Here is a 20,882-nt window from a genome sequence, read left to right on the forward strand (position 1 = left end):
TACTGAGCTCTCACTGCCAGCTTATGAAGCTCGGCAGCTGGTGGCCCGACATTTACTTCTCACACTACAAGCTGTATTTTTGGTATTCAGGCAGTGTGCAAAAATAGAGCATCATATTCTTTTGTGTACCCTGACTTCTATCAAAGTCAAGCTCACGTCTCCTTTTTCTCTGCGCTCTCGCAAAGCCCGGCTGAGGTGAAGGCAGCTAAAGATAAAGCTGGATGTCTAGTTTCTGGGCAGAGACTCACTCCACATTTGGCACTTATGGATTCATTTCTCACCTTGACTCTTCTGTCTGTGCTTTGAATGATGCTACAGTAATGCAACACGCTGCTGGCATTTTAACGCATGAAAAGACTGTGACGTATGCTGGTCTCTGAACTACATGTAAAGGTGATGTAGCGCTGTAGCTTGCAGAAAAGGTGAGACTGATTTTAGCTAAGAGCATGGCAGCAAAGAAAGGCACACGCTTCATGTACAAGCTTCACAGCCATGCAATTTGTTTCAAGTATTTGTTAGTTTGATTTGGCAGATGTTAACAACCTACTGTTGTCTGTAGCAACATATCCGTGTTAAATAAATGTTTGTTTATGAATGTCAGAAGGGGAGAGACATTTGGACACATTCCCCCGCTGTGCATTATAACTGTTAAAACAGTTTGTGTCACATAAATGGACTGCTCAGCTGTCAAAAGTACCTAAAAAAGAAAAAAACACACACATTATGTTGCCTTTTCCAGTGGTACCGTTTTATTTTTCCCTTGGCAACTAAGTAACTAGCATTTGTCTATCAAAACACAAGCACACACTTGTGTTTTGGTAGAAAAACATGTACTTAGTCTTTCACAGGACTGCATTCCCATGAAAAACTAAAAACACACATCTGTAGTTAAGGGGGTAAGTAGCAGCCAGGCGCTGATAATCTATCTATTCGTTTAACCCATCATTAGCAAGTGTGACCAGGTTTATAAAAGCGGTTTGGCAGTCTGGTGGTCTGGAGCATTCCAGTGTGTAACACAATGCCACAGATGTCCCAGCAAATTCAACTTAATGTCCGACTCTGCAACGCCCAGAGAAATCGCTAAAAACATCCCAGCACCACATGTCAGATTCTGCAGTTAGTATGTTAAATGTTTAAATTCATAACAGTATAATTAGAAAAAGCTTATGTTTGCAAAATTAAATTTTCGGATACAATGTCTTTTGTACAGATGACGCCAAAGTGGAGTATTTTGGTTGCCAGTATATCAGACAAAACACCTCAACTGTGAAGCACGGCGGTGGAGAGGTGATGATCTGGGCTTGTTCTGCAGGCACAGGACCCGGGCACCTTGCAGTCACTCATTAGCACCTTTGTATCCCAACTAGAGTCAAATGTGAGACCTCCTGGTGTATAAAGTTTGGCCAAATATTAGGTCACACAACAAGCACAACATGAACATCAAAGGCTGAAAAACAATAGAACGAAGGCGCTGCCGTGGCCCAGTCAACTCAACCTGACTGAAAGCAACAAAGTAAAGAATAAATGAGAAATTCAAGTCACGTAGAAAACAATAACTTTGCTTTATTGCTGCTAATGCTGACCTGTTTTTCACCAGACTGCAGAAAGTCATGTGAACAGCAGGTAAAAGCCATGCTCTCGTGTGTGCTGGAACAGCTGGACATGGTCACGAATAATAGGATTTATTTAAATGACCACAGGAGGCGATTACAATACTGAATGTGTGTGATGTGAATATTTTAACTCAGTTCAACAACAGTTTTCTTTGTGACTATGATGAGTAAACCAGAAGGTGTGCTTTTAACGTGTTGTGTTTTATCTGGAGAGTAAAGATTAAAATCCCTGCTAGTGCCCCTGTGACCCCTGTGCTCTGGCACTGATACCAAAAGAACACCCTTGAGGCACCTAAACCTGATTTTCTTTTTATCCTTCCAAGGGTAGACAAACTTCTCAAATGTTAAAATGCTGATTGATGTTGATTGCAAGAACACAAACAAGAATAAAGGGATGATTTTAAAGGATGAGTTAATAAATGTCAGATTCAGGAATATGCACCAAGTCAGCTCACTAATTTGACTAGCAAGACTTTAGTCAATATCAAACAAGTACTAAGGTCTGACACTACCCCACAGTTTACAGGTCTAAAAACTGAAGCCAGTGTGGAATTGTCTTAAACCTAAATTATTTCTAATGGCCAGCAAGGGGAGACTTCTCCATCTGCGAAAAGACTTCTGGTCCAGTAGATATCTGCGGGGAAATTACCCTTTAGCTCCCTTGATTTGTGACCTCAGTGCTTTGCTGATGAGTTTTTTGGACTCCTTTTCTAGTTTCATGGCTTATACACAACACAGTTTACACTCTGAATCCAGGAGGATATACGCAGGGAACACTTTGGGGTGGACTAATGTTGTGATTGACAAATCACTTCTGTATGACCACGCAGTGCCTCCTGGTTTTACACAAAATCATTACAAAACACTAAAATGGCCAATCTTGATGGACTTTACTGAGCAGTGAGTGATGTGATTGCGGCTCCGTCCATCTTTTATGCACTTTATGGTTCGGAGCAAAGCAACAATGTCCGTGTTTACACGCAACACCCAGCAGCAAGTTATTGCTTGCGTCTAGACACAAATGTGTACATTAGTACACCAGCAAATCAGAAGTGTTTACAGCAAGTCTGTGATAGTTAGCTGATACTGCAGCAAGCGAGCTACCGAGCTGGATTTAACTAGACACAAAATCGATGAGATGAACAATGTCGAAGTGATCGAGTGGAAGTTAAAAGATTTGGTACCACTAGAGTGTTTCTGTTAGCAGAGAGGGGAGCGCGTCTGTCTTTCCTCTGTTTGTTTGTCCCACTTCAGTTGACAGGTGTGTTTCCACATAGCAATCTTGCCCTGTGAAACTTGTATGGAGTAAAACATGATAGGCGATGGGCACACTGGTCCCAGGTGTGCTGAGCTCTGTAAAACACAAAACTATTCCCCTCTTCTTCCTCCACAGCAGATAACACCGGGCCCCAAGGGAGGCAGCACACAACAGCCACGGCACCAAGAGGTGGGGACACGGGGTGTTAGAAACCTGCTGTCAGTTCCGATTGGCTTGCTCGCCACCACTGACGCTCTCTAAGGGTCCACTAAGGTAACAGAATCTAGCGTCTACTTGGTTGAGGACAGACAGGCAGGAGAAAGTGAGAGGCAGGAAAAACAAGAGTTTGATGGCCGAGCCTCCTCCGCATCCACATCTTCAGCCCTGCTGTCACCTCAGTCTGCTGGATTCATTAGGCTTCAATTAACAGCAGCACATGATAAGAGGAGGGGTATTGATGCTGCTTAACGAGTTAATGCACATGCCGTGTGCTTGTGAGAGCTTCAGGAAGAGTAACAGATTATGCAGTCTTTGCAGTTTGCCTTTACAGAGGTGCAATACTAACTTGTTTTTGAGCCTATTCTACGCCTTCTGTGTCATAGATCAAGTTTCTGAGTAGTGTCAGTACATGAGCACAGAAAATGGCTACTGATGCACGAAGGGAGTCTGTGATATTCTGGCCAGCGAGGACTGCATTATTACGCGAGCCACTCACTGGGGCTCAGAGAGAACACGAGCTGAAGCCAAACAATCCTCTGCCACTCGCTATGAATTCAATTTCAGCGCGTGTGTCTATCTTAGGTTTCAGCAGGAGAGAATAATTAACCCCCCTTCTTGTGACATGTAGCAATTTCCTTAAGTAAATGAAGTGCTAACATTCTGAACAAATGCATCCAGACACCTTGCTGGGTTAAGCTCGTTGCCTGGTAACAGCGTTTTATAAGACAATAGTAAATCCTGATTTGATTTGAAGTCGATACATTTTTGCATTTAAAATCCCAAAACATCCGTGAAGAGGTCTTAGAGAATGGTCCAACTCATGAATTTAATCATGCAGTAAATAATATGAGTTAATACGCTTAGTTTAACACTAATTTAGACAGATATTGGAAACATTTTTGAGGGGGAAAAGTCACTCTGGATATTTGTAGCAATTTTAGGCACTATTCATAATCATTTACAACACCACAGATTTCATTCTTGAAGGAAACTTTATACATATATCCTCTATATCCTCTATATATCTTCAGCCTCAGCTGATCTGATTCCTCCTGATGTGAACTTTAATATTGAAGGTTTTGCCCATCATATTGCCTGACTTAAAGAAAGTGCCCCGGCTACAAATTCCTTTAGCGAAGCAGGAATATCAGTCATTCTTTGGGCCAAAAGGATCATTTTCTTGTCAAAATGACTTTGCAGTGCAATAAATACAACTTTGTCTGATCTCTAAAACAGAATCTCGGCAGATTAAAGGGTTGATGCAAAATGGCTTAAGCTATCAGCTTTCCAGGGCATGAGTGACAAATCACATGTCACAATGGCACGTGAGAGGGCTCGAGTGGCATTCAAGGGAAGTGGTAGGAGATTGGACAGAGGAGGTGTTTCCGTGCAGGGATTTATGCAGTATCACATATCACACTCACTGCCATTTAATAGGCATAATGTAAATCACTGCACAACCCCAGTTCCCAAAAAGTTGTGCTGCTGTATGTAAATAAATATAAATAAAAACTGGATGGCAAATCTTATAAACCTATATTTTATTCACAATAGAACAAAGAAAACATATAAAATGTAAAAAGTGAGACATTTAAATATTTCATGAAAAACACAAGAAGCACGCCGCCGTGTTTGCTCTTATTCAGTATATATTCATTTTTTTTCTTTGTTGTAGTGCAAGTTTTAAATGTAGCAGATGACAGATGTTTACTCTGATTACACAAACATGTGGGAGTAGGTAATGGATAACAGGTACTGATTTGAAATATTTGGACATGAATAACTTTGTGTACCATAACTATTCTACAGTTATACTTCTAACTAGGCAGCTGAATACTTTCTTTAATGATATAACACATTTTGGGGTCAACTTGAGAGAAAGGCAGATGTGAAATGTAAAGGTGAGGTCAGAGGTCAGATATGACTTTCTATATGTCGACATTTACATGCTACACTTATAGGAATCATAGTTTCTAAGTTATATGTCAATTTTCAACCAATAATTCATTAAGTGGATCTTGAAGACCTTGGTGCATGTAAGCCAAATTTTAATGGATTGTTAACATGACCCCAGCTACACGTCTACAGTTTTATCAGAATTTATTCAAATATTTTTGAGCTATTGTCTTTACAGACAGAATCCCACACAGGAGCTAATTAGCTACTTTTAATTTGATGGCAGCTAAACATCTAAAAATACTGTATGTAAGCTTTTACATACATTAATAGAGCAAATACCTGGATAGATCGCCATGGTTTATGTAGCTAATGTTTTGCTAAAGATCCTGGTGTTTGTGTCGCTTCACCCGGTTAAGAATCATATCAAAAGGAGGTGAAACCAGGTGGACTTTTGAGACTACAACATCTGCTGAATGGAAAAGTCAAGCAGAACTGTGTTTAGACCTGCATAGAAAATGAAGACACTAACACCCTGGGATAAACTTCACAGAGATGAATCCCCTTCGGTAAACAGAAATATTTGAATTTTGATGTTGGAAAATAATGGACAAGGGAGGGGAAAATGTTATTTTCTCTGGCTGATTAAATTATTACAATAACCGGGGGGGGGGGGAAAGGAAGCTTGGGCTGCCCTCACATACATACTTACACCATTACCAGCTAACCAATCAGAGGCAGTTTTTGAGGGTCCTCCAAACAACAGACACTGCATCCTATTTGCAAAGCACATGCACGCTGCAGGTGTTTACTAGAAATTAAGAATGTGAACATTTGTTTTAAAAGATTAGATACATTTCTACACTGCTATAAATTTGCAAGAACATTTTCATGTTGCAAACCTTGGATAGGTGTCAAATTCATTTCAAATAGCTTCCACTGTGTGGGCTGCAGTACTTAGTGATTATTCTGGTCTTTGCCGTTGTTTCATGAGTGGGTAGGTGGCTAATGGGGGGCTATCTTGATGCACTAATTAGCTGTAGACACTAATAAATACTAAGCAATTTAAACTTCCCGCAGAAATTTTCCTTCATTCATAGCAAGTAAAGGACAAAAAACAATATATAATTGTTTGAAGTGAAAAAGCTGAATTAAAGAAATATATTCTGTTTTGATTTATTGCTCATATAAAACAATTTACAACTGAATTGCTCACACGCTGATGAATCAATAAACTTGCACCTCCTTAAGATAAAACACTAAAGCCTTTATCAAGGTGAAGCCTAAAGTGCTGTTGACTTTGAGCTGGAGAAAAAAAGATAAGCCAACCAGCTATAAGACAAGTTTGAAACACAGGGTTGATTTACAAAATCCTTTTCAGCAATTTACCACTTTCCTTGTCTTCTGCACTCTGCACTCGAATACCTCCTGATAATGAAGTTTATGGTGGTACTGTGAAAGCAGAATAGTGAATTTTATGTCAGGAAGAAGAAAAAAAAATTGAGAGAAGTGCCTTCAAGCTTGAGTCTGAAATAACAACACTGCTCTCCATTTCTCTTGGTCCCTCTGCTGCGGGATGCTTTCTAGTGCCTCAAGAAGAAGAATTGCTTTCTTAGACAAAACACTTCCCACAGAGGAATAAACAAAGGCAACCACAATCCTTAAAACCTCACCACTGCAGAGAATTATGTTTCTTGGATATGCTACCAATCCACTTCAAACAGACAAGTTTCAAAAGAAAAGTTCTGTGCGTGCCAATTTTAGCTGGGTTGTACAATGCCACCAAATCTGCAAAATTAACGTGATGCCCACTCTTCTTAAAATGTAGAAGAAAGGGGGAAAAAATTTAATCTGGGAGTTCATCACTCAGTTCAGAGCTGTGAGGCTTGAGTGCTAAACAGCCATTAAAGAGCAGGGGAGGGCATAGCAAATGACCATAACAAATCTGCCCTAGTTTGCTGGGAGGCATCAATTTTGAGGAGTGTGCTCAAAATTATTCTAATTTAAATCAGCCTAACATAACAACCTTCCAGCAACGGGAACCTCCACTCAGGAGCCCACTCCTCCCCCAAGAAGAACAAAGAAATGAGATGAAAGAGGAAAAAAGGGTTTCACAGACGGTGGTATGAGGAATTGGGCTTCACTGTGTGCGGGGGAGGATGCAGGTGGGAGGGGAACAATCAGTCTTGCTGCGTGGTGCCTGAGACGCTCAAGCAACCGCTCCTACAAATAGCACTGACCACAGACACATGCAATTTGCAGTTGTTAAGATGTCACCTCAACATTGTAAAAGAGACGCATTTGAATCAGTCAGAGGCCGGGAACACACTGTGAACCTTTCTTTGAACTCTCTTTAGCCCCCTTGACTGCGGCATGCATTATGTTTATACAAGATATTCCCACTGGAAAGAGACACATTAAGCAGAATAGCTTCTTTACCCTGACGTCGGACTACATACATCTGTATCACAAATCATTACTAGAGACTTCCGTATAAATATTTAAAACGTGCAAATACATAGGAAACGGATTTAAAGTTCTGTATTGTATTAATGTTGCAAAAAACTCCGTCAATCATCTTTTTTTGCATATTCAATGCAGGAGCCAATCCCAGCTGCCATGGGGCGAGAAGCAGGGACAGGTCATCAGTCTGTTGTGGGCCTAACACAAAGAGACAGACAAGCATTCACACTCATATTCACACCTATTAGCGATTTAGAATCAGCAGCTAACCTAACCCCACTAATTGCATGTGTTTGGACTGTGAGAGGAAGCCAGAGTCAACAAGAAAAAGACCTTCTTACTGTGAGGCAACAGTGGTAACCACTGCTCCACGTGCTACCAATGACCTATTTTCTTTGTTAATCCCGAGTTACACTATAGTTACATAACAGTTTCTCATATAAAGACATGTTGGACATGATCTAGTGGTGGTTAGCCCTTAGCCTGACAAGAACAAGGTCGTGGGTTCAAATCCACTAGCCAGCTGGGACCTTTTCATGTACCATTTGGGTCTAACTCCAGCTTCCTCCCACAGTCACTAGACTTGCATGTTAGGTTAAATGGCGATTCTAAATTGGTCATAAGAGTTTACTGGACTTTGATGTTGATTATCTCTCCGTGCAAGCCCTGTGACCCGTCTCAGGTGTACAGTGCCGCCTGCTGTATTACAGCTGGGATAAGCTCGAGCCCACCCATCACTCTGAATTGGAAGATTAACAGAATATAGTTATACATATATATACTTATCTTTTACCTAGCATAGTTAATACTCCATGTTTTTTACACTGCGTCTAGCTTTTCTAAATTTTCCACAGTTTTTGTCTCTTGCTTAGAAAAGCTCAGCTTAGCTTTGATGTGTAGGTATGAGTTGCGATAATGGGGTTAAGTGTGGGATAACCTCCCAATTTTTAAAGCAATATCAATTCAGCGATCTCATTGGATTTTCTAATAACGTTGCAACCAAGACACAAAGAAATCCCTGTGCATGTGTGACAGAAAGACCACATTTAACGCCCTGGGATGAGAACGAGTGGATTTAAACATAAGAAAATTTATGACCACGAGCCATGTTGTCAGCCAACAACCATATGGTAGGATTAATATAGCCCTGCAGCCCGCAGCTCCCTCAGGCCAGCAGTGAGGTGAAAATTTCCCGTGTTGGCGCTCATGAAAACATAGCTCCTCCTGTCTCGCTGCTGCAGGTTAGACCACCTGGGAAATACTGTAGAAGTGATCACTGGAGTCTAGAAATGTCTTTGTCCGGCAAAAATTCTCTTGCCCAGTGTCTAACTCTAGATAATTATTACAGACTTTCATTTAAAATTCTCAGTGTGGACCCGAGTGTCATACGCCAACTGGACTTTGAGTTTTCTGCGCCAAATAACCGGCAGATGCCATCAGGCAAAAAAAAGAAAGAAAAAGAAGTAATTTAACTTTTCAAGTTCTCCAACATGACAGTGAAAATAATATGTTGTCCCTCAGTAAGAGGGAAAAGTATAATTTTAAGCAATATGGCTTCTCTTGTGATTGCATGCCAGAACACAATATTGGCAGGCGGGGAGTGCCACACATGGAGTTAAAAGCTTCCTGCCGCTGGAGTACATTATCGCAGATGCTAGAATGAACACTGCCCTATCTCAAATGGTAATACGGGAAGAGTAAAAAATAAGTGATGAGGCGTATCATGCAGACTGTGCCACCAGGAGGAAGTGGAAAACCCAATTCATGCATTTACAATTATTAGATTAGCAGTCCTGGATGCTGGCCATGTTTTATGAATTAACCCAATCATGTCTTTATCCAAATTTCTTCCACTGAGGATGGTTAGTTTCCCATGAGCTCACAATACATTATTTCAGCCATTATTAATTTACCATTGCTTCCATTATGCTGCGTAAAAAGTGGAGGAATCCTGCCAAGGTGCATTTATATCGGGACGGAACAGCGCGGCTTTAACGGGCAATCGTGAATAAAGCCTGTTTTTACCTCTTCCTCTCATCTCTGTTGACTCACTCACTTCCAGCCGTTACTGTTGTCAAGGAATACGATGTTATGTCTGAGTGCCGTTGTGGCATTGCGACGACATAAAAAGCAACAAAAAAAAAAATTGCAGGGGGACTTTTGTTCTTTCCAGATCAATGCAAAGCAACAGCAGCACGTTTGCCGTCATTGTCAAGTAACAAACAGCTGCTTCATGTTAATTTAGTCCAACCGCACAAGACCTAAAGAGCCCGGCTTACAGGACAGCAAGTAAACAGTCCATCTCTTGATCTCTGTATACAGGATTTGATGTTCAGCTTTCCAAATAACAACTGCGAAGAACACTCACTCAAGGCAGAGAGTGCATCATTAAAATCAGAAGTTAGTTGCGGTGGGGGGAAGATGCAACTTCTCCACACCACTGCCTCCTTTGAAACTGTAGCCTACTGGGCAGCACAAGCCTTCACGCTGGGCAGAGCCGTGTCTATTACTACAGATTGGCTCTGCAAATCTCTTGGCTGGGATCATAAAAATAATAAAAAAAAAAAAAAAGGGAAGATGGAGGTGAGGGAGAGAAGGAGAGATGGTAATAAAACCTCAACAATTTCTGTGTGTGACAACATGAAAGCGGGAGGGGCCGCCTGCTGTGAAAATATGGCTTATCATAGTCTTGTCCCCCAAACCACCTTAAAGGTTTGAAGATAACCGCATGAGGCTACGTGCGTAAGACAAGAGCCGGGAAATGACCCAATGGAGGAAAAAGTGGGGACAAAAAACTTGAAACACGATAACCTCTTGCAGCAGATGCTTCGCTACCTGCCCGTCAATCTGCAAACACTCTATTACTCACGTACAAATTTTCTACATTATTTCAATTCCATCAATGAATGTCACCCAAAATTTGTCAGAGAAAAAAATAACGGTTGTTTATTTCTTTAATAAAGTCATGCCAGACTCATTTCAGCTGTATAAAAAGCGACTCGTCCTCACGCTGGGTAACTGATTACAGCACATTTAGCAGCAGCTAAACACTCTTGATGGATGAATCGGTCCTTCCCAGATGCGCGGGGTAATTTAGTCCACTCTTCATGGAGAAACTCTGCTGCGTATGGGCATGTGTAGATTTTCAGTATCAACCGTTTGTAAAGTTAGTCTTTAAGCTCATCTGTCCTGGGAGAGTTCCACCAGATGTGCTTTCTCCTAAACTTGACACTAGCATTGATCCCACTGTCTCATAATGTAATGACTGCAGATTAAAGTCATCATTTTCTGGTTTTATAAATGTTCTTGGGATTTCCTGGATTACATGCTCTGATATCTCTTCCTTCTTCTTCTTTTTTTGGGTGTTCCCTTTAGGGGTCACCATAGCGGCTCATCTGCATCCAAGTCACCTCATCCCAAGCATCCCGTTCCCTCTATCTCTTGAAGATAGTTAGTGTCAGCAGCCGCGTTACGGTGGGTCAATTATCAATAGCACTTCCATGCTGTCCATATTTGAATAAAACTACAAAAGTACAATATGCTGTGATGCGACAAAAGCAAATAAAAGGCAGCTCTGTTTTTCAGAGATATTTCACAACTCCAGCACAACCACACACATTTTCTGGGACGCTAACGCTAAGCATAAACCTGTCCAGATGAGAACAATGAAATGTGTTTGGAAGCACTACACACACACACACACATTTAACAGTCCAAAGATTTAAAAGCACTTTCATTTAAAAGCTTGGGAAAATGAATTTACAAAGATAAAACAGTTAACTTAAACCTGTGCAGTAAAGTGAAAAACACCCTTTTTCATACCTGAGCCAATGCTTGCTTGATTACCTTGCAGACGGAGGAAATGAGGAGCACTGAGCTTTTGTCAATTTGTCTCCCAGGTTCCCTCTATAAACCAACACTCTGCAGGAGGATCTGGCAATATTTAAATATGCACTGGAGAAAAGCACAGAAAATCCTTCGGCCTGTCTCTATTTATTCATATTTTACACCAACAGATTTTTGATCACATAAGACTGACTACCATATAAGGAGATGTCGATACGCTACGATGCACAGAAAACCCCTTCACTCGCCTTGACATTAAAGGTAAAAGTGTGTTACAATGAAATGTGATTTTCATACCACATAAACATAGATCAGCTAAAGCATTTTATAGTTTCTGCACCATTTCAGAAATCACAATTAGTGCTTTTAATACCTTTTTAAAAATGAAATCAATGAATATGGAAATATATAGAGCACCTTATTTCTAAATTTAAGCACTCAAAGTGCTTTCTGCTACAAGTGTCATTCACCCAATCACACATTCATTCAATGCTTTGATCTACACCTAAGTACGTTTATCTATCATTCAAATACACATCAGGGGTAACTCGGGGTTCAGTATCTGGCCCAGAGATTCTCTGGCACATGGACAGGAGGGACTGGGGACTGATTGATAGATGACCTACTCTACGACTGCTGGGCACGCAAAATAATATTGCTACTACATTAGTTTGCATATGGTTGAGGTTTACTTGGAAAGGTAAAGTTCTAGTTTTACAAGCTTGTCATCGATAATATTTGACCTTGTGCTTACTTTTCTTTTAGTTACAAAACAGTCTGTGTGGGTTTTGTCGATTAAAGGAAAGAAGACTTCAACTTAAAGCATGCCCTTTGCACTCAGCTAAGATTCGACACCTACGGTTACCATTAACCTTGCCCTTAACCAAACTCTTCCCATGCCAAATAAGACAACAGCTCACAGTAGTACACAAGTATATGCCAAGTGGGATGTTTTTTTTTCAAAAGCAAGACAAAGTGTGAACATTAGCCTTTTGCTTCTAGTTTCTAGTGGCATGCAGACTGAGTTTTCCCATCTACCACAGATTAAACTTGTGAAGAAGACAATGTCTGACAGATTAAGGAGCTAACTGCTAATCACAGCGTAATTCAGGAATATTACAAACAGAAGCTAAGTTTGTTGTCTTTCTTTGGATTTATTTCACACCTGAAGCAACAGACAGCAGCAGGAGATCCCCACATGAGGGTATCCAGATGGAGAAAAAATTTGCAACAGTACTGATCCCAACAGTGTGTCCTCATCTATTCCAGTCAACACTACAGCGGTCCCTCGTTTATTGCGGGAGTTACGTTCCAAAAATAACCCGCGATAGGTGAAATCCACGAAGTAGCCAACTTTATTTTTTACAACTATTATAGATGTTTTAAGGCTGTAAACCCCAAAACGTTTCGTCGACATGTTGTGTTTGTTGGGGGAGCAAACTTAAAAGCATACATTACAGCACTTCAGAGTCACACTGTTAGCGATCGAAGATTTATGTAAATTTGACAAGCTGAATGCATTCTGTACTGTACAGGAGACACGGCACGAGATTGATTGACAGTGGTCTACAGCCAATCAAGACGCAGAACACAATGTGCTGTACAAAAAAAAAAAAAAAAACATGGAAAATTGCGCACAAAACAAATCAGCGAAAACAGCGAGGCCATGAAAGGTAAACCGCGTTATAGTGATGGAGCACTGTGTACGTGGTGTAAAGGACGGATGTAGCTACAAAGGTCTCATCCGTTGTTTCCTGAAATCCTGTTTTGGAGTCGTTACCTTGGTATCAAAAACCCAAGGATGGGTGGGTGTGACTAACATTACTCGTTCGCTGGCTAACGACTTATAATTGACAAGTCACAAGTGCCACAGATAGTTCTCCTTTTTGAAACACAGTATGTCTCACAAAGGAGGCTTAATTTGGAGTGACTGAGTCCATAAACATATCAGGAAAGTTTTCCCATAGACCTCTACAGGAGTCAGAGTGTTTCTGGTAGCCTCCACATTTTAATGGCACGTCAACATTGGCTTAATATTTCTGACCCAGCCATGTTTTACTCCCATCCATGGTACTGTGCAAATACTTTCATTGGTATCAGCATCACGTTTGAATTTCTAGTATTGCAACAACTAAAATAATAATAATAATGGATTGGATTTATATAGCGCTTTTCAAGACACCCAAAGCGCTTTACAATGCCACTATTCATTCACTCTCACATTCACACACTGGTGGAGGCAGCTACAGTTGTAGCCACAGCTGCCCTGGGGCAGACTGACAGAAGCGAGGCTGCCATATCGCGCCATCGGCCTCTCTGGCCAACACCAGTAGGCGGTAGGGTAAAGTGTCTTGCCCAAGGACACAACGACCAGGACAGAGAGCCCAGGGATCGAACCGGCGACCTTCCGGTTACAGATACGCTCCCCAAAATAAGAGTAAATTCATTAATTACTTATTAATGTGAAACAACTAAAGGATGACTAGAGAGCTGTTGTTTATGAGCTACTGTTTCTTAATTCTCTTATCTGTTAATTAAAGTATAGAAACACAGTAGATACATTGTATATTACTGAAACTACTTATTGAGGTTTCACTGTGAGATTAATGAAGAAAAAAGTAGGTATTGTACCATGTTTTGCACACAATCCCATACTCCACATGTCAGTATTATTGGGCTTGGATATTTGCTTTTGTTTTCTGTGGCACAGAACAATCTTCTCCACCCTTGGGCCCAGCAGGATTGAAGAGATTAATGATTAAGATGTATAAGACACTGGTTTTATAATAAACTGGTGAATAAATCAGCGTGCCCAAATGAGAATGTGATACGTTTCTCAACTAATCTGAAAAGATGTTAATAAAAATGAATAATGTTAACAGACTGAACTGATAGGGTGGAAAAGTGATGAATATGTAGCTATTGGTACAACGCGAGGAAGCCTAATGAGTTTTTAAGGTTACATTTGACCCAGATGAACTCTGCGGTTTTGCATTGAGTTAGTCTAATTTAATGGTCAGTGTTTATTTGTCTCAAAACCAGCCAAACACTCGGCAACATGCTGAGCATATCAGAAATGTCCTCAGCAGATTTAAAGTAGGAATCTTTCAAGCGAATAAACAAGAATTTCCAAATCAAAGTTGCTCAGCTTGCCTATTCAAGGTTAGAAAGGGGTTGAATTACTCTAGTAATAGCCAAGCACTGGAATAAACCTGCAAAAATATCTCCACTTTCCCCGGCACAGAGAGCTGACTCATGCAACTTTCTGTAAGCATTAAAAACTAACTCAAGTTAAAACAGCTCATTTCATTAAAATCTTGGCACATGCACTGCATTCCCCTTTTGAGATTTGTGTCAAGGGACTTAAAGTTGATGATGGTAAATACTTTCCCCTTCTCACTGCTTGACCTCAAATAACGTGCTCACACTTGAAGAAGAAGGAAGGAATCGAGCAGCGTTAGCAGTGGTGGTGCAGCCTGTACTCTGCGTGGCCCAATAAGAAAGGCTGTGTTTTGCCTTGTCATTGTAAAAGTGGAAGCACTTTGAGGCGAGGAAGATTCTCCTGGCTTCCGCCTCTTTTATCAGAGATGAGTGCTGATAAACAGCGGTTCTCCGTGTCACCCGATGTGTCCTGACAAGACGGCCCATGGCAGAAGCATCACGTCTGCAGTCATATGATCTGAACGTGTGCACGATCCATGGCGAGAGGTCCTGACATTTCCCATCAAAGCGTCGGGAAAAGACGAGCTGACACTGACAGCGACAACGACACGTGGGACAAGAAGCGGAGCACGACCGCAGAGCTGGCAGGAAGCAGAGGCTGAGGTCAGGAAGTTTTCTGTGTTCCTTACAAGGAGCAAGTAGCCATCTAGCTGCTGGGGATGAAGCCACTGCTTCTGAATGTGGGTCACTCTCCCTGGATTCCACTGTGCTTTCTCTCCTCGAGCCTTTATTTGGAGCCAGGGCATTTGAATACTGCATGTTATACCCAGGGCTCCGGAGTACAGCAAGGTTTCCAAGAGCCTTGTACTGTGCACATAGATGAGGATGTGTGCACTGCAATGCGTATTTGTTTATTGGGCAAGAAATGTCAGTGAGTCACCAAAATAAAAATTGGCATCTCCACATTGACTGCATTTATATGCATGCAGTGACCTCGCCGCTGTCGTATAGAATTTTAATTCAGGTTACGCAACATACGCGAATCTCTTTGCATCCTGCAACTAAGTGTCCATATGAATAAACAAATGAATAAAATATCTCTGGCTGTCCACCAGCTGCAGCTCTTGGCAAAGCAAAATGGAAATAATTATCATTTCATTAGCTATAGTTGAAATAAATTATAATACCTACCAATGTTCACAGATGGCAAACCTAACGGATACGGGGACAAAAGCCCATGATAACACACAAGCTTTTCCCAGTGTTTTCAATGATCTGTCAGAGGAATCTGCAGTTGGCTCATTGAAATTACTCATTGTGTCATTTTTAACGGAACTTTTGTGGTTTAATTGAACGTGTTCACTGCCGAGAAAAAGACTGGCTCTTTAACTACGAAATGGTCCACTGTATTCAAGGCTATTCACCAACTTTATCTGTCTACTGTGTGGTGGAGACAAAGCTTTTATGCTAAGAGCTACTCTCTGTGGTGTGTGCAAAGTGTAAAAAGAGCCGTTTTGTCAGCCAGAAATGCAAAACAATGAACGGACAGGGGTTATGTCTGTAAGCTGCAGCTTCTTTGTGGGCCAGTTACTACAAATGACACCTTTCACATTATATGCAGTCGATTCCACCATTGGACAAGTGGAAAAACTCAAGTGAACCACTGTTGTGCTCGAAACTGTTTACCACCAAAAAAAATCCACAGTAGGAAACGTCACTGTTAAATTACAGTAAAGTACTGGCATCTCGCTACAGGACTCTCAACCACGGCTCCATTTCTAGCTAAACCTTGTCACTGTTCAAACTCTAAACACAACGTAACATCACAGCACATTTACAGTTCAATGAGTCGGGTTTGTACGGTTTCCTGTTGGTTGTTTTTCTCGTGTATTTTTAAAGGCATTTGGGCTTTGTAATATTTTACTAGTGATGCTGCTAAAAACATTACTTTAGTACTGTATATGATGAAGATCCTTTCCAAAACAATGCGATGGAAAAGTCACTATCTGTGAAACGCTGTCGTGTATAACCGAAATGATGCCACTATCAATTTACGGGCGAAAAGAGAAGATACGATTTTTAAACGACACTTGAAATGAAAAGCAAACAAATCTAGAAAAGCCGTGTCAGCCCACACCGGGGCATGCTAGACAACATTACGGCTACACATACTATTATTGCATTGCCATGGTAACTAAATTTGACACACCACTACTCCCTATCCTGCTGCATGACAAACACTCACGCCGACACACACATTGCACGTTTCTGACAGCACCGCTGCGGCCGCGGGAAAACAAGGGAAGATTCCACAAGTGGCCCGTCTCTCCGCCGTCTCTCTGCCCGGCATGCCATCGTTTGCAATAACAAGTCAAAGACTTTCAAAGCTGGACAAGTGAAGAGGAGAATAATTGGAAGGAGCGATGGAGTGGCTAAGGGAGAGTCAGGAGAGGAGGCCTCCTGATTCATCTTTAAAGACACTCCTTATTGCATCTTTAATAATTTTCCTCGATGCGCTGGGAAGACTCGACAGTTCACTTCCACAACTCTTGAATTTACATCCTATTGAGGCAAGTCGCTCACGAGGCTCACGCTGGGCTTTCTTCTCCAGGCCTCATCGCCTTCTTAACTCTTCTGTTTTATCACTCCTCATTTCCATCCCTGCAAGGCTCAGAGAGTCAGGCTGCCGAAGACTTGCAGATGTATATGGATGCTAACACGCTCAGCTAAATGTTTTAAGAGACAAGGGGATATGACAAAGCTTCGGCTCATATTACAAAGTCTTACTGTAACTTTGTTACACCACATCTTGAGTGAAAGTGTCCCACAGTTAGTCAGTTCTCTGAAACTGTTAATGAAACGGTTTCGTAATCCAGTAGAAGTTAGCATCATACATTTTAAAGAGAGGGGAACTTAAAGAAAGTAAGTGTTGCTCTTATGGTGTGAAGAGAAATGCTTGGAATTCCTGGGGGGGAGGTGGGACTCGAGTAAATAGCTCATTTTTGTCTGGCTACAAGAAGAGCTGTTAGCATATGTTCAGATAAAGAAACCAACATCAGCTCCAAAGCCTTAAATCACAATTTGAGAATTAAACTATTCTGTTCATTTTATAAAAATATGCCAGCATCACTGGGTTCATCAGATGTCTCCCTGCAGGTTTCAAAAATCACATCAGCTGGTAGAAAGAAATTGGACAATGTGTGTGGGCCGTGGTATTTTTGCTACTGCTACCGCCCTTTATACATGTGTGCTCCACAACTACAGCTATTCTAACTTTTATCCCTGTAGTGAAATGATTTTATAATTGCTTTTTGCATGTTTCCCCAAATAAAGGTCACTAAAATGATATTAAGTAGATCATTAACTGAATTTATTTAGGTAAAAATACAGATATCATAAACATACCCTAATCAGACATTTTATACAGGTGGAATTTCTGTTCCTGTCCTTTTAAAGGATTTTAAAGGATTACTGTTGCCAGTATAACAGTACTGCTTTTCACTATAGAAATGTCATCAACTGACACTGAGTCAAAAAAGACATTTTACTGTGGGAACAATCATAATTATACAAGTAATTGCGTTACTGAGGCTTAATTAATCATAGCTCATTAAAAGCAGATAGCTACCATAACGTGTTTAATATAGGTTTCACTAATCTTTAGCGTTTCGTTAACGTTCCTGTGTTCATTTCTGGTGTTCTTCGTACATACAAGTGCAAAAAAAATCCAACTTTGTCAAATGCATATAATAATATATCCTCTAATCCTGGGTACTCTGCTGATAACTGAGCAGAACTAAGAGCTACAGAGACCAGAGTCCTGCTAAGCCTCACACTCTCTCTCCACTTTTCCTGCAGGCAAATGGTGAAATTTAGAAACTTTAAGAGAGTTGAGAGTGGAAAAGCTCAAATACAGGAAGGCAGTGAGGGACACTTGTGTCATGAACTATTTAGTCCCATCACACATGCTCATCACTAACCACGGAGTTATATGAGTGGTGTATTTTTGTAACAGTAATTGTCTGAATGGCAATGTAGGACACTCAGAAGATGTGAACGGGGTCACTTGTAATGAAGCAAAAAGTTACAAATCTACACGCCTAAATATTTTTCCTTATGTTGCCTCCAACCACTTACATGTTAATAAAATGAAGGCATTAAGAATCCATTTGCAATAATAAAACGATATTATTTGCATTAACATACACGCTGACACAAAAACGTGGTTAAACATCCATTTATATATTAGTCAGTGTTTTATTCCCAGCAGTGAGCCAGACGTGTAGAATGAGTACAGTATGTGAGCATTAAATGCCATCGCAGAAGCCAAATCTGTATGTGTTCCACAGCTACAACTATTACCTGGCCTTTAAACACAAACTGCTCGGAGCAGCAGTTCACTGCAAATTATTCATAAAAAAAGAAAAAAAGAAGAACTCTTTGGCTGGAGGCCACCATTTCTGAAGGTGAATCTTACAGTGCTGCTTAACCCTCTCTTCTTCCCTTTATCTTACCTGACTTTAATTAGTGCTGGCACATCATTTGGCTAAGTGAAGAAGAAATGAATGAGAAGGATGAAATGTGTGTTTACATCCTCGTTTGTCTCTTTAGACTTGAAATGAACATAAATGGTCATGTAACTTGTGCTTGAAGCCTGAAACAGAATATTGTGAGGATTGGAATGAGATGACTTTGGTTGCACTTCTGCGTACACAGTGATCTTATGCTGTCATTGAATGCAATTGATTCCGAGATTCGTCTAATAATGCTGCTTTGAATTAAGCTGGTTATTAAGACTGTAATGAATGAATCCATCGCTGTGGTAATTGTGTTCTATTGGACATGTAAATCCTACGTTTCCTTTAAGCCTATCCACTGGTGCTCAGCATTCACACTGTAGCTTTGTTTACAGACAGTCATGCTGCCCTAAACCTAAACCTTGGACAAATTGCATATGATTCGGTGCGAGTGTTATTATAAAGAGACATATAATACGTCAATTTATGACAGGGAGGAAATTGTTGGCTGAGATATACCGGGAAGCAAGAAAATAAACTATTCATCAATAAATCTTATATGCATGACTGCATGGAGGCTGATTGAGCCTCTGCTGTGAATATAGATGTGTCAACATCACAATAAATGTGACATTCGGCATGGAAACAAGGAGTCTGAAAGCATCGGAGCACCTGAACAGATTTTAAAGGACACTTACTTGAGGGTGAACTGCTCAATAGTAGAGTTGGGCATCAGGTACAGGAAGATTTTGAGAATCTCTCCAGGCTTCAGGGGCTTCTCCGGCAGCCTGAGGAACATGTTCTTGTCTAGCTGCTTGTCCACCAGCAGCTGCTCTTCACTGGCCTGGTACAGGCTGATGCTTCCGATGCGCAGCAGGGGGTGCTGTGACAGAGGTTCTCCCCTGGAAGAACCACCACCGTGACCTGAACCCTTACTGCACTCCCCTTCCAGGTTAGGCTCGTGTAGTGTGTAGTATAGCTCAGCCTGGAGGGTCTCACTTAACCCATCCAAAAGCCCGTCACTCGAGCCTTTCCTTCGGCCCAGAGGGGCTACATTGGTGTTAAACCACGACGGAGGAAGCTCCAGTTGGGCCAAGCACTGCGCCAGGTTACCTTTCATGCGGCAGGAGGTTTTAATTTCACGGACATCCCGGAAGGCATGCAAACGGACGCAGGGTAGCTTGTCCTGAGCCTTGAAGTCGTCCCAGTCACGACCGGCGATATAGAAAAACACCTGGACTGTGGGGTTGTTGGAGAAGACCCGCGGCTGGACAATGAAGGCCCGAACCTTCCAGTTGACTGTCAGTTGGCCGGGAATATCCAGAGGACTAGCTGGCTGAAGCAACTCCTTGGACAGGGCCTGGTCCTGGGCAAAAGGCCCGAAGCTTATGTTGATGGCGGGGAGGTCTTTTGTCTGGAAAACCACAAAACTCTCAGAGCGCTGCAATGGGTTTCCACTGCTGGGACTACTGCCGCTCTTGGTGCTGCCGCCAAATGTTTGTCCTGTGATCTGAGCCTCCCTCAAAAAGAAGGCCAGTTGTGCATTGGACATTTTGAAGTTGGCAGGAAGGTACACACTGGGTGGTGAAGGACTGGCTGTCATTGCTGACGAACTCAGGGCATCAGAGCTGGTTGGAGAGATTTTACCTGCAAGAGCTGCAAGAAAGAAAGGAGAAAGGAAAGATTTAACTTTTAAATGCAGCTTCCATTTTTATAATAATAATAATAATAATAATGCACATTATTTATAAAACACCTTCGAAATCACAGTGTACAAAGTGCTTTCACAAGCAAGCAAAAAGGAGAATATTCAAAAGTTACTTTCAAACAAAGTGAAACAGGTAAAACTCATGAACTATAAGTGAAAGAAAACACCAGAAAAAGGGAAGATATGGTGAGTGTGTGTGT

The 20,882-nt window shown here is 41.3% G+C and overlaps 1 protein-coding gene across 2 annotated transcripts in view; it reads right to left on the reverse strand.

Moving 5' to 3' along the window:
* The window catches only part of tmem132e (transmembrane protein 132E), a 170,128-nt gene that overhangs the window by 111,139 nt on the left and 38,107 nt on the right, over positions 1-20,882 (reverse strand). For both annotated transcript variants that reach the window (XM_026182493.1, XM_026182492.1), the window contains exon 2: positions 19,673-20,630. In XM_026182493.1, the coding sequence (XP_026038278.1) occupies positions 19,673-20,577 (905 nt within the window). In that variant the 5' untranslated portion in view covers positions 20,578-20,630. The remainder of the gene's footprint in view (positions 1-19,672; positions 20,631-20,882) is intronic.

The sequence above is a fragment of the Astatotilapia calliptera genome, chromosome 10 (genome assembly GCF_900246225.1).
Source record: "Astatotilapia calliptera chromosome 10, fAstCal1.2, whole genome shotgun sequence".
NCBI classification, from domain to species: Eukaryota; Metazoa; Chordata; class Actinopteri; order Cichliformes; family Cichlidae; genus Astatotilapia; species Astatotilapia calliptera.